The 13,112-nt window shown below is 43.9% G+C and overlaps 1 protein-coding gene across 1 annotated transcript; it reads left to right on the top strand.

Annotated features, from left to right (window-relative positions):
* Nucleotides 1–8,006: 8,006 nt before the first annotated feature.
* Nucleotides 8,007–12,700, top strand: LOC124677274 (transcription factor SRM1-like). The gene is made up of 2 exons (XM_047213278.1): nt 8,007–8,744; nt 11,763–12,700. Exons 1-2 carry the CDS (start codon nt 8,320–8,322, stop codon nt 12,244–12,246), a joined length of 909 nt encoding a protein of 302 aa, XP_047069234.1. The 5' UTR covers nt 8,007–8,319; the 3' UTR covers nt 12,247–12,700.
* Nucleotides 12,701–13,112: the final 412 nt, after the last annotated feature.

Below are 13,112 nucleotides of genomic sequence, written 5' to 3'. Positions count from 1 at the left end.
GCATAATTTCCATATAAAATCGAGAAATGATTGATTGATAGCTTGTGAGTTGAGAGCAGAAGACGCTGAAATCACTTGATATTGGTACGATGCAGCTGGCACCGACATCGCATGTGGAGGCGATGGAAGGACTTCCACGTGGCTGGTGCCGGCGCGGCGACATATGTTGGGGGTAGAATGGTCTCGGGGAGGCGGTTTATGGTACATGAAGCTCGTTGGTGATGGAATCACAGGGTTTGGGTAAAGAGGAGGGTTCGCCGGCGCCAAGTCGGGGGATTTAAAGGACGGACATGGGAGGTGGAGGGCCGGTTGGGGAGGATGTTCAAGTTGTGCAGAAGCGCCGCTGGCCGTGAGTGGATGGAGCAGATGGTTAGGCCGGTGACAGATGGGGGTCAATGGAGAACGAGTGTTGATAGTGCAAGATCTTGGAAGTTCCTAGTTGATATTTGACCCATCAACAATATTTTTGGGGCCCTTTCTTACATCAAACCTGTCATATAATTCAAAGCCATTTAGTCATATGTTATATTGCATTTTAAATCAATCTGGAAGTAACCTTTGTCAAGAATGCGAGTTTGAGAAACAACAAACTGAAAGGCCATCCCAGCCAGTGACCTGCACATTGCCACCAAACATGAGAATTGATTATAATAGAGTATATTTGTTAGAATCATGCATTAAAGAACTCCATGTCAAGATATTTAAGGATACTAAGATATAGTAAAATAGATACAAACAGATGGCGACACATATAAGTGGCACAAATCATATACACATGAATGTGATTTGTTCATGTTCGCTATTTTTCTTAGTTTAGGTATAAATAAGTTTCTCAAAATTCCCAAACTCGAATATCAAGACCTAATATAATTTCCATTGTGAACGAGGAAGTTTTAATTTAGCATATATGCATTTGTAGCAAGTGGTGTTTTAAATGTATAATATTTATCTTTGATTTCAATATTACAAATTGAGTTAACATTATCAAATTTAATAAAAGCTAATATAATTGTATGCTAAATTTTATATTAAGATTAATTATTATTTAATAATGGCATATATTATAAATAAGTACAAGTATTTAGTATAAAATGTGATGAGTATTTGTATATTTGATATTAACTAAGTCCACATTATATTTTTTCCCGAATGATCTTGTTTCTCTCCTCAACTATAGTATCGGTACTTGTTTCGCCATCTTGTGGACTTCAATACCAAGTTCGCTATTTGAGAAACATTTTTAAAAGAAAGAAGCGTACTTAAATAAAATAGGACAAAACATAGTTAATAAAGGAATAATGAGGTCACCCGTGTTGCTGTGAACATAAAGGAGGATAGTCAAGTTTCTATCAACTTGATGATGAAGTTAAGATCAAACAAATAAAGAATAAGAAAATAGAGATCCGTGATATTCAAGGGAGAAGGTGTATGCCGAACTTTGTTAGATCATTTGGGAACCAATACGACGAGTCATTTGTCCAAGTCCATAATGAGATGCAGATCAAGTTCTTCCATAAATGAAAAATATTTCGAGATCACAAATTTGTTAGCTTGGTAACCGAGATGAGTCGGTAGTGGTTGTTGAATATCTAGGTATGGATATGAAAAAGTTAGAAGGTTAGTTTAATTTTTGATTGTTTAATGCATTTTTTTATAGAAAAAAAGCCTCTCATTTGTTCTTGTGCAGATCTATCTGGGAGTGGAATCCACTAGAGAGGACGTATACCATGAAATGGATAAACTAGTGCACTAGTTGCACATGGTATACCTGAGCTGTAGGATGGGGAAGTAAGAGACGGGATCCATCAACGAGGATGGCACAATATCACTGAATTGTACGCGCACTACGAAGCGATTGCTCCCAAACCGATTCCTCTCTCTTCTTCCGCCCTCTTCAGTAGCACGCAGGGCTCAGGAGATTTACGGGTTAGCAAATGTCGCTCAGACTACTTGTTGTGCATATTCCATCTACTACCAGTTTGCTCATTTCTTTTTGCGAGATACTATCACTTTACCCGTTGAATGAGATGACGGAAGAAAAATGGGTCTCCGGGGCGAGGGGCTTGGGCCTGTTGGTGTGCGGACATTGTACTTCGCCAAGTACAGGAAACTCTGCGCTGGACTTCATCAACTTGCATGTTTACAGAAGTTTTGAGAATCTGAATTGTTGCTATGCTATTTTATGACGTGGGTGCAGAACTTCGTTGCCATATGAATCAACATGGATGTATTGTATAGCTCCTGCTTGTGCGAAGGGACATGAAAGTATGTGACATTGGCAACTAATCAAACAAAGCGCATGGTTAATTGAATTCAGTTAACACAAGATCAAGAGAATGCGTGCGCGCTCTTTGGTCTTAGCCAACGGTCAACCGAGATAGATCCATGGGCAAAGAGGAGAAGAGAAAGTTGTGGGATGCTACTATGGTGTTTGGGGGCGGGGGGGGGGGGGGGGGAGGAGGAGGCCTTACCTGCACGAGACGCGAATTTGACGGAGGAGGTGAGGGTGATCTACTAATATGAGATGATTTAGCGGAGTAGAAATTGGAAGCCAAAAGAAAAGAAATTGGGGCAACATGATGGAATGCCACGTGCTAAATGTTTGCACTCTCTAGCGTCATCGTGTTTGAAAAACTAGAACCTTGCATAATTGGCATATATAAAAGAGAAATGTTAGATGGGTAGCTTGTGTATAAACTTTGACACTGACTCGTGCCCCCACGAGCAAATCAAGGGAGCTTAAAAGTAAGTGGCCATTAAGCACCAACGCATTTGTTTCCCAAAGCAAAGGAAAGGAAAAAATACAGCAACACGAGAAAACCGGCCGCCGCGCGCGGCCACGCCCGCCTTGTCTCCTTCCTCCCCGAGCCACCACTCCCACTCCCAGAGAGCAGCTCCGACACTACACAGGCAGCACAACAGGCTGCAGTGAATCCAAAAATATCTCTCCTTTCTCCAGCTGCAAGACGCAGCCTAGCCTTGCGGTCTAGGAATATGTTGCAAGGATACCAACTAGGAACGATGGAGTGAACAGCTGCAAGACGCAGCCCAGCCTTGAGGGGGAGGGGAAAGGGGGACAATGAGTCGTCCAAGTCATACCATATAGAGAATATAGACCCATGCATGATAATCTTACCAGTTTGCACCTCTTTTTGATAGATGAATAGGTCATTTTGTGCATGTAGCACTTGATTTTCGGTGGAGAAACGGGATCACATCAATCTAAAAGGAAGCTCACATGATCTTCTGTCAGATACATGTCGTTTTCAAACATGCACTGCTTATTATAGTGTGTGCAACCCCTGTGTTGAGGTCCTGATCATGCAACATATAAAAATATGGTAATCATTCGAAATAAGATTAACAAGATGCACAATGGTGCGCCACTGCTAGCGAAAATTGGTGCGCCACTGCTAGCCTTTTTCCTAGCAGTGTTCACTCCATCGTTCCTAGTTGGTATCCTTGCAAGTGGTTGTAATCCCACATAAAGCTCCTTAATTCACAAAAAAATGTTTACACTCTCTAGCGTCATAGTGTTGAAAACAAGAACCTTGCATAATTTCCATATAAAATCGAGACAAGATTGATTGATAGCTTGTGAGTTGAGAGTAGGCGCCGAACTCACTTAATATTGGTGTGATGCAAATGGCACCGACATTTCATGTGGAGGCGATGGAAGGATTTCCACGTGGCTGGTGCCGACGCGATGACATATCTTGGGGGGAGAATGGTCTCGGTGAGGCGGTGTATGGTACATGAAGCTCGTTGGTGATGGAATCATAGGGTTTGGGTAAACAGGAGGGTTCGCCGGCGCCAAGTCGGGAGATTTAAAGGATGGACATGAGAGGTGGAGGGCCGGTTGGGGAGGCGGTTCAAGTTGTGTGGAAGCGCCGCTGGCCATGAGTGGGTGGAGCATATGGTTAGGCCGGTGACAGATGGGGGCCAATGGCGAACGAGTGTTGATAGTGCAAGATCTTGGAAGTTCCTAGTTGATATTTGACCCATCAACAATATTTTGGGGCCCTTTCTTACATCAAACCTGTCATATAATTCAAAGCCATTTAGTCATATGTTATATTGCATTTTAAATCGATCAGGAAGTAACCTTTGCCAAGAATGTGAGTTTGAGAAACAACAAACTGAAAGGCCATCCCAGCCAGTGACCTGCACATTGCCACCAAACATGAAAATTAATTATAATAGAGAATATTTTTTAGAATCAGGCATTAAAGAACTCCATGTCAAGATATTAAAGGATACTAAGATATAGTAAAATAGATACAAACACATCGCGACACATATAAGTGGCACAAATCATATACACATGAATGTGATTTGTTCATGTTTGCTATTTTTTTAGTTTAGGTATAATTAAGTTCCTCAAAATTCCCAAACTCGAATATCAAGACCTAATATAATTTCCATTATGAACGAGGAAGTTTTAATTTAGCATATATGCATTCGTAGCAAGTGGTGTTTGAAATTTATAATATTTATCTTTGATTTCAATATTACAAATTGAGTTAACATTATCAAATTTAATAAAAGCTAATATAATTGTATACTAAAGTTTATATTAAGATTACTTATGATTTAATAATGGCATATATTATAAATAGGTACACGTATTTAGTATAAAAGGTGATGAGTATTTGTATATGTGATATTAACTAAGTCCACATTATATTTCTTCGGAATGATCTTTGAGCCTCTACATCAAATTATATGAATTTTGTTTCTCTCCTCAACGGTAGTATCGGTACTTGCTTCGCCATCTTGTGTGGACTTCAAGACCAAGTTCGCTATTTCAGAAATACTTTTAAAAGAAAAGAAGCGTACCTAAATAAAATAGGACAAAACATGGTTGATAAAGGAATAATGAGGTCATCCGTGTTGCTGCGAAGATAAAGGAGGATAGTCGAGTTTCTATCAACTTGATGATGAAGTTAAGATCGAACAAATAAAGAATAAGAAAATAGAGATCCGCGACAATACTGACATGCACCAACTCATCATTCAAGGGGAGAAGGTGTACCCCAAACCTGGTTAGATAATTTGGGAACCAAGACGACGAGTCATTTGTCTAAGTCCATAATGAGATGCACATCAAGTTCTTTCATAAATGAAAAATATTTGGACATCACAAATTTTTCAGCTTGGTAGCCGTGATGAGTCGGTAGTGGTTGTTGAATATGCAGTTATGGATATGAAAAAGTTAGAGAGTTAGTTTAATTTTTTATTGTTTAATGCATTTTTTCTTAGAAAAGCCTCTTATTTGTTCTTGTGCAGATCCATCTGGGAGTGGATCCACAGGGGAGGGCGTATACCGTGAAACAGACTAACTAGAGTGCACTAGTTGCACATGGTATACTTGAGTTGTCGGATGGAGAAGTAAGGGACGGGATCCGTCGACGAGGTGTGTCGATGGCACAATATCACTGAATTGTACGCGTACTACGAAACGGTTGCTCCCAAATCGATTCCTATCTTCTTCTTCGCCCTCTTCAGTAGCACGCGGGGCTCAGGAGATCTACGGGTTAGCAAATATCGCTCTGACTACTTGTTGTGCATATACCATCTACTACCAGCTTGCTCGTTTCTTTTTGCGAGATACTATCACTTTACCCGTTGAATGTCGGCAAGAAATGAGATGTAGGAAGCAAAACGGGTCTCCAGGGCGAGGCATGACTAGGCTTGGGTCTGTTGGTGGGACAAAGAGGAGGCCTTACCGGCGCGAGACACGAATTTGGCGGAGGAGGTGATGTTTCGAAGGAAGGAATGATCTAATATGATATGATTTGAGCGGAGTAGACATTATTAGAAGCCAAAAGAAAAGAAATTGGGGCAACATGATGGAATGCCACGTTCCAAATGGTCGCAGTCTCTAGCGTCACCGTGTTTGAAAACAAGAACCTTCCATAATTGCCATATAAATTCCATGTAGACGATGTCAGGTTTGAAAATAAATTTTGAGAAAAGTGAAGTTATGATGATTCTGGATGATGACACTAAACAAACTTCCTATGCTGAGCTATTCAATTGTCAGAAAGGTAGTTGGCCCATCAGATACCTGGGGACTCCTGTGTGTGCCAGAAGAGCTTCAGTAGCTGACATGAGATTTCTGGGTGAAAAAACCAAGAAAAAAATGAGTGGCTGGATTGGTAATTCCATGTCCATTGGAGGGAGGCTGATTAAGATTGATGCTTGCCTTGCTAGCACTGCTGTGTATCAGATGTCTTTGAGACTTTTACATAAAACAACCATTGAGCAAGTAGATAAGCCTATCAGGTCCTTTTTTCTGGGCTGGTAGTGCTGATAAGAGGAAATACCACTTTGTTAAGTGGAGATGGATCTGTAAACCCAAACAGAAAGGTGGTCTGGGAGTGAAAGATTTATCCAGATTCAATATCAGTCTGATGTGCAAGTGGTGGTGGAAATTGGAGCATGACACTGGGCCTTGGCAAGATTTTATGAGACTAAAATATTTGAACCATAAAGGTATCTACTATGCAAAACACAGACCTGGAGACTCTCCCCTCTGGAGTGATATGCTGAAAGTCAAAGATCTGTATCTGTGTGGCAGGAGAATGAAAGTTGGGAATGGGGAATTAACTAGTTTCTGGGGAGACTCTTGGTGCAGCAGTAATCCACTAAAGGAGATGTTTCCTGTTCTGTTTGATATCTGCAATGAACAACACATCACTGTTGCTGATGCAGCCAATATGGGCTGGAGATTTTCTTACAGAAGATGGCTACCTCCTGATTTGATTATTCAAGAGGCTGGCCTGTTCCAGTTACTAAATCAAACCCAGTTATCTCAGGAAAAAGATTCCCCCAGATGGAAATGGGCAAAAAAAGGCAATTTCACTGTTAAATCTGTATATAAACAGATCAGTGGTGGGGGCCGTGATAGATCCTTTAAGCATCTCTGGAAAAGTAAAATTCCTTTAAAAATCAAAATATGGCTTTGGCTGATCTGGCATAATGCTATAGCCACTAAAGATAATTTGCTTAAGCGCAATTGGCCTGGGGACCCCTTCTCGCCAGTTCCGTAATGAACGAGAATCCATCACTCACCTCTTTTTTGGCTGCTCTGCTGCCAAGTTTGTGTGGAGTGCTATAGCCACTGCTATTAAAGCTCCTACTCGACCTGGGAGTTTTTCCCAATTTTTCTGGTGGTTCCCTCAATTCTCTCAAGTTAGCCGCAATACTCAGATTGCTGGTTTGGCTGCTATTTGCTGGGCCATTTGGAAACTAAGAAATAAAGCTTGTTTTGAAAAAAAGCTAATTAGTTCTCCGTTTGACATCATCAGTTACGCTGCTGTTTTCATGCAATACTGGTCAGGTCTTCATGGGGAGCAGGATGCTTTGGAGCTTCGTGCTGGAGCTGATGGGCTTCTGCGCCTTGCTGCTGCGGCGGGTGAGGGAAATCCATCTGCGAGGAATGCTGGACGTGGTACTCAGCTGCGCCTGGAGGACAAGGATTCTGGTGATAAGCGTGATGATCCAACAACATCCTGAAAGAAGCCCCGTTTCTGTTATGTGTGCTAGGATGATCTCCGAGTTACCCCCAGTTATCGTTTCTCTGTATAAATTTACTCCTTGGTTGTAATATTCGCTCTGAACGTTAGCATTAGGCGGCGATCTCCCCTTTTCTTTCTTTTGGTACCTGACTTCTGTATTTTCGTTATCGCCATGGTAATGAAAATTCGATCCTATGTGGGTCGTTTGGAAAAAAAAAATAATTGCCATATAAAATTGAGAAATGATCGATCGATAGCTTGTGTATAAACCTTGACACTGACCCATGCCCCCACGAGCAAATCAAGGGAGCTTAAAAGTAAGCGGCCATTAAGCATTTAAGCACCAACGCATTTGTTTCCCAAAGCAAAGGAAAGGAAAAAATACAGTAGCACGGGAAAACCGGCCGCCGCGGCCACGCCCGCCTTGTCTCCTTCCTCCCCGAGCCACCAGTCCCACCAGAGAGCAGCCCCGACACTACACAGGCAGCAGACTGCACTGTGCCCGCCGCAGTGAATCCAAAAATATCTCCTTTCTCCCGCTGCAAGACGCAGCCCAGCCTCGCGGTCGCGGTAACAAATCCTCCTGCCGGCGGCGGCGGTAGATCTCCCTCCCCCTTCCTCTTTTCGGGAAGGAAACCTCCAATTTATTCCCCCCAATCCCGCCGCAATTCCAAATCCCATTCTTTCTTCCCCCTCTCCCCTTATCCCGCCGCCGCAATCCCTCTGACCCCTCCTACAGCCGCCGCCGGCCCCGAATCCCGCAAAGCTCGATAATTTCCCCCCTTTCGTGCGGGCCATGGCGGCGGAGGAGGCGAGCAGCAGCAGCGGCGGCGAGGAGGGCTCCGGGTCCGGCGCCATGTCCATGCCCGGCTCCGCCTCCGGCACGTGGACGCGGGAGCAGGAGAAGGCGTTCGAGAACGCGCTGGCCACGCTGCCGGATCCGGACGACGAGGCCGCCATGTGGGACGCCATCGCCGCCGCCGTCCCGGGCAAGACGCCGGAGGAGGTCCGGCGCCACTACGACCTGCTCGTCGAGGACGTCGACGGCATCGAGGCCGGCCGCGTGCCGCTGCTCGTCTACGCCGGCGACGACGACGGCGCGGCCTCCGCGGGCGGGAAGAAGGGCGCGGAGAAGGGGGACAAGGGCGGGGACAGGGGCTCGTCCAAGTCCGCCGAGCAGGAGCGCCGGAAGGGGATCGCCTGGACCGAGGACGAGCACAGGTTCGCTCCTGCCCCCCACCCTGCCCTTTCCTTTCCGTTGACCGAATTTTGCGGGGAACGCTGATGCTGTACATAGATGCTTGATTGACCTGCTCTGTCGGAAATTCCGATTGATTGATTGATCCGTGTAGTCGTCCTATGGTTGTTGGAGATAGTGTTGGAAATTCGATGCTCGCGTAGTTTACCTGCTCTCGTGGTGCCCTTACACCGGCACTCAGAGTCAGTGGAAGTGGAGCTTCCTTTGTGTGCCCCTGCGTGTATTGGGATAGAGTTTAGGCTATATTCTGTACGAGATTTTATTGTTCAGACAGAGGAGCAAACATACTTGTGCTATCTGATTGATTGGCTAATTAGCTAACCTAGGAGCTAAAAGGTTGGATTGCTTGATTGCGGATTCTGTTGATCAACTCGTCTACTGGTCGTAATGTCCCGATTGTTGGGAAATTTGCTCTTAAGTTGGCTTTCGTCCTGCTCTCCACTGGAGATTCAACCCGTGTAGGCTTGTCGGTATTTTGCAGGTTAGGTCATGTTGCGTGTGCTTCTTAGTACATGCAGGCTCTCTATCAGTGGATTAGCTAAACCATTCCACTCATGTTTTCAACTGGAGTTGTGTGTCAGTGCTGTTATTGTTTTGCTTGTTTGGCAACAGTTCTAAGTATTTTGATGCAATCCATTTATTACTGCGGAATCCATGAATGGTAAACGACTTCCTAACATTGGTTCGGTGAGTAGCTGTTGGAGTTGCACCCTGAAGCTGTGTGTTCAGTTTATGTTCTGACATTTTGTTACACCAATTGTTTTACTATTCCCCATGTTACCTTGTGCCTGATTTTTTTTACTCACAAGCCAGAAACTCGGAACTATGGTCACTTTTGAAACAAAACGTTATTTTAAATGTGTTCTGGATAAGATAAGTTTGTTTAAGTGAGGTGACACTTTGGATGTTTGTTCACATTTCATATTTATTCCCATTGTGTGGTTGGACTGGGTTTAGTAGATTTTCACATGCTAGCTTTGCTGTTCTAAATATGCTAAAAAAAATTACTCCCTCCTTGCCAAAATATAGTGCATATAAGTTGTTTTTTTAAAGTCAAACGATGTGAAGTTTGACCAAGTATGTATGTAGAGAAAAATAACAGCATCTAGATTCTAGAGTATGAAATAAATACCATTAGATTCATCATGATGTATATTTTCATATGGTATACATTTGCTATTGTAGATATAGATACCTTTGTCAGTAACTGCAGCCAAACTTTACATGGTATGACTTTTGAAAATTATTATGCGCCCTACATTGTGGCAAGGAGGGAGTAGTAAATTAATCACTTATTCGATAGCTTATTGTGCTAAGTACAACCAAGGTTTTTGAGTCGCCAAGTCAAACCAAGTCACCAGCCCTGCGACTTGCTGTATAGTTGACAAAAGTTGTATAGTCGCCATAAGTCGCAGTATAGCCGCGAGTCGCCGTAATTTTGAGAAAATGACCTGGCGACTATACATCGACTCAAAAAAGCTTGAGTACAACTCCACTTCCCTATAGTTTGTTCAGTATATTTTATAGCTTATTGTGTTAAGTACAACTCCACTTCTGTATAGTTGGTTCAGTATATTTTATAGCTTATTGTGTTAAGTACAAGTACAACTCCACTTCTGTATACTTGGTTCAGTATATTTGGAACATGAACTTTCTGCATTTTTCATTTTAAGTGTTAATTCACGTACTCCCTCCGATCCGAAATAAGTGTCCGATCAGCTGGTACAGTGCCATTTTACAAAACAATCCTTGTAGTAATTTAAAACTGACTAAAAACGCCTCAAGATCTGGATCGGCCGTCGCATGCTCGATCTCCGGCCCGTCCAGGTCGTCGGAGAAGATGCAGGCCGTTCAAGGGGTCCACGACCTGCTGCTCCACGCGAGGGCGCCGCCGTCTCCGGGGAATCCCTGCCGGCGAGCGGGTGAACAGGAAGGCGACGGACGGGGTGGGGGAGGGGGCCGCGAGCTGCTGCTCCACAAGAGGGCATCGCCGGCCGCCGGATCTAGAGAATCCCTACCGGCGAGCGGTTGAGGAGGGGCCTCGAGCTCGGACCCTGCGTGCGTGAGGGAGGCTTCATGTCGCGTGGTCGAGGAGCAACTCCGGCCGGTGCTGTGGGATGTCCGTCCGGCGCTGGCGAGGTCGTCTGCCCCGTGGATTGCAGAACGAGCAGCAGGAGACGTGCAGGATGCGGGCTATGTGCTGAGTGCGTTATGACAGTTGACTGCGCTGGGGAAAGAAACTACAGGATTGTTTTGCAAAATGACCACTTTGGTCACTTTTTCCGGACCGGAGGGAGTACATAATTTGCAAATACATGTGTACTTATTTTTATAAATTATGTTCCTTATTTTTCATAAATTTCAAATATGAACCTTATGCCTTTTTTTTCCTTTGAATTGTTAATTAAAGTATATACTTGGCATTTTTATAGCACTGCATAATTGTGTCCTTATTTTTCATACTGGTTTCTCATCATTTGCTGTATGGCACCCTCTAGGCAATCAGTTATTCGGTGCTTTGTGTTAAAGTTCTAACCCTGAACGAGATGGCAAGCATGTGCTATATGAACTTCAGAAGTAGTAAATTTTCATTTGTAACATATTTCTGCCATTTTAAGCGATATGTTATACTATATTCGCAGCTGTAGTTTTAGTATTGTTTTATGTAAAAGAAAAAGAAGATGTCAGGGTACTGGCACCATTCCACTCAGTGATTCCCTGGATCTGTTTTACGTGATGCTTGTGAGATTCCAAAGTATTGAAATCAGATCATTGTGGGCGTGATGACATAAATTGCTGAATGAGAAAAAAATGATGTTTATTCATAATTAACTAGAGAAGCTAATTTCAGAGAGCGTCTTGAATTTAAATATTTCATTAGAAATCTTGGTTGGCAACTGCCGGATATCAATTAGTATGCTTCCTGCAGGCTTATCTTTACTAGTCACTGATCTGTGCTATGATGCGACTTTATCTTGCAGATTGTTCCTTCTTGGACTGGAAAAGTATGGCAAAGGTGACTGGAGGAGCATCTCAAGAAACTTTGTGATCTCAAGGACACCCACTCAGGTTGCTAGCCATGCACAGAAGTACTTCATCCGCCTGAACTCAATGAACAGAGAGAGGCGGCGATCAAGTATACATGACATCACCAGCGTGAATGGAGAGGCATCAGCCGCCCAGGGGCCAATCACAGGCACAAATGGTCAGGCAGCAGTTCCCGCGAAGTCCCCCAAGCAACATGCACAGACAGCGAACCCGCCGCCAGGCGTCGACGCCTTTGGTACCACGATCGGGCAGCCGGTCGGCGGCCCCCTTGTGTCCGCCGTAGGCACCCCCGTCACGCTCCCTGTCTCTGCTCCGCCCCACATGGCCTACGGCATGCATGCCCCAGTCCCAGGAACGGTGGTGCCCCGTGCTCCGATCAACATACCCTACCCGATGCCGCCACCCTCGTCCCGATGATGGCCTCCCTCCTGAATAGACACTGTTAAGCGCTGCCAGACAAAACTCAGAACCTCCTCTACATGCTGTTCGGCCTTCCAGTGAAATGCTCTGTTATGTCTGAATAAAGGAATAGCAATAAACTCTTGTACATTACAGATGTTGGTCGTTAAACATAGCGTCTTGTGGACATTGCAGATAATGTACTTGCTATCATGTTGGCTTCATTGGTCGATGTGCGCCTGTGTCAGGGGTTTCAGGCTGGATGGATGCTGGGTGCCAGGCTTCAGGCCAGATATTGTGGTTCAGTTAGCGTTGTATCTTATGATGATAAACCTTGGTTGCCCTGTGAGTTAGCGGTTGTGTAAATGTATAATGCTGTACTTTTGTGCAAGCTACAGAATCGTGATGTGATGTCCCTGTTATCAGGCAATTAAGAAAGGACTTAATCTAATAATTTGTTTTTGTTTTACAATATTTTTTTCTGGTAAAAGCTCCCATTTCTTGATCGATACGCCACCGCAGGTGGAAATGCTCAAACTTGCTAGTATCACCCAGAGTTGATTCTTGGGACCATTACAGTTGGAAGTTCGTGTGAAACCAATCGAGAGAACTCATATCGTGAGCATTGATCGATGAGTCATCTGATCATGATCTCTTGGTTTCCGTGAGCGATTGCATTTGAACTTGTAGACCTGAGGCTTTTCACAATGCATTATATCTAAGGCACATGCGTATTCTAAAACAAACTTTAACCAAAAAATTTGAGCAACACAATTTTCATTTTATTAATATTCCCTCCGTTCTATAGCTTAGGGCGTAAATTTTTCTACATGTTCATTAGGAAAAAGTCCAAAATTGCTGTCAACATTGGCCGGTTGTTGTCT

This window comes from Lolium rigidum, chromosome 7 (genome assembly GCF_022539505.1).
Source record: "Lolium rigidum isolate FL_2022 chromosome 7, APGP_CSIRO_Lrig_0.1, whole genome shotgun sequence".
Taxonomy (NCBI): Eukaryota; Viridiplantae; Streptophyta; class Magnoliopsida; order Poales; family Poaceae; genus Lolium; species Lolium rigidum.
This window is presented reverse-complemented; position numbering and strand designations above follow the sequence as displayed.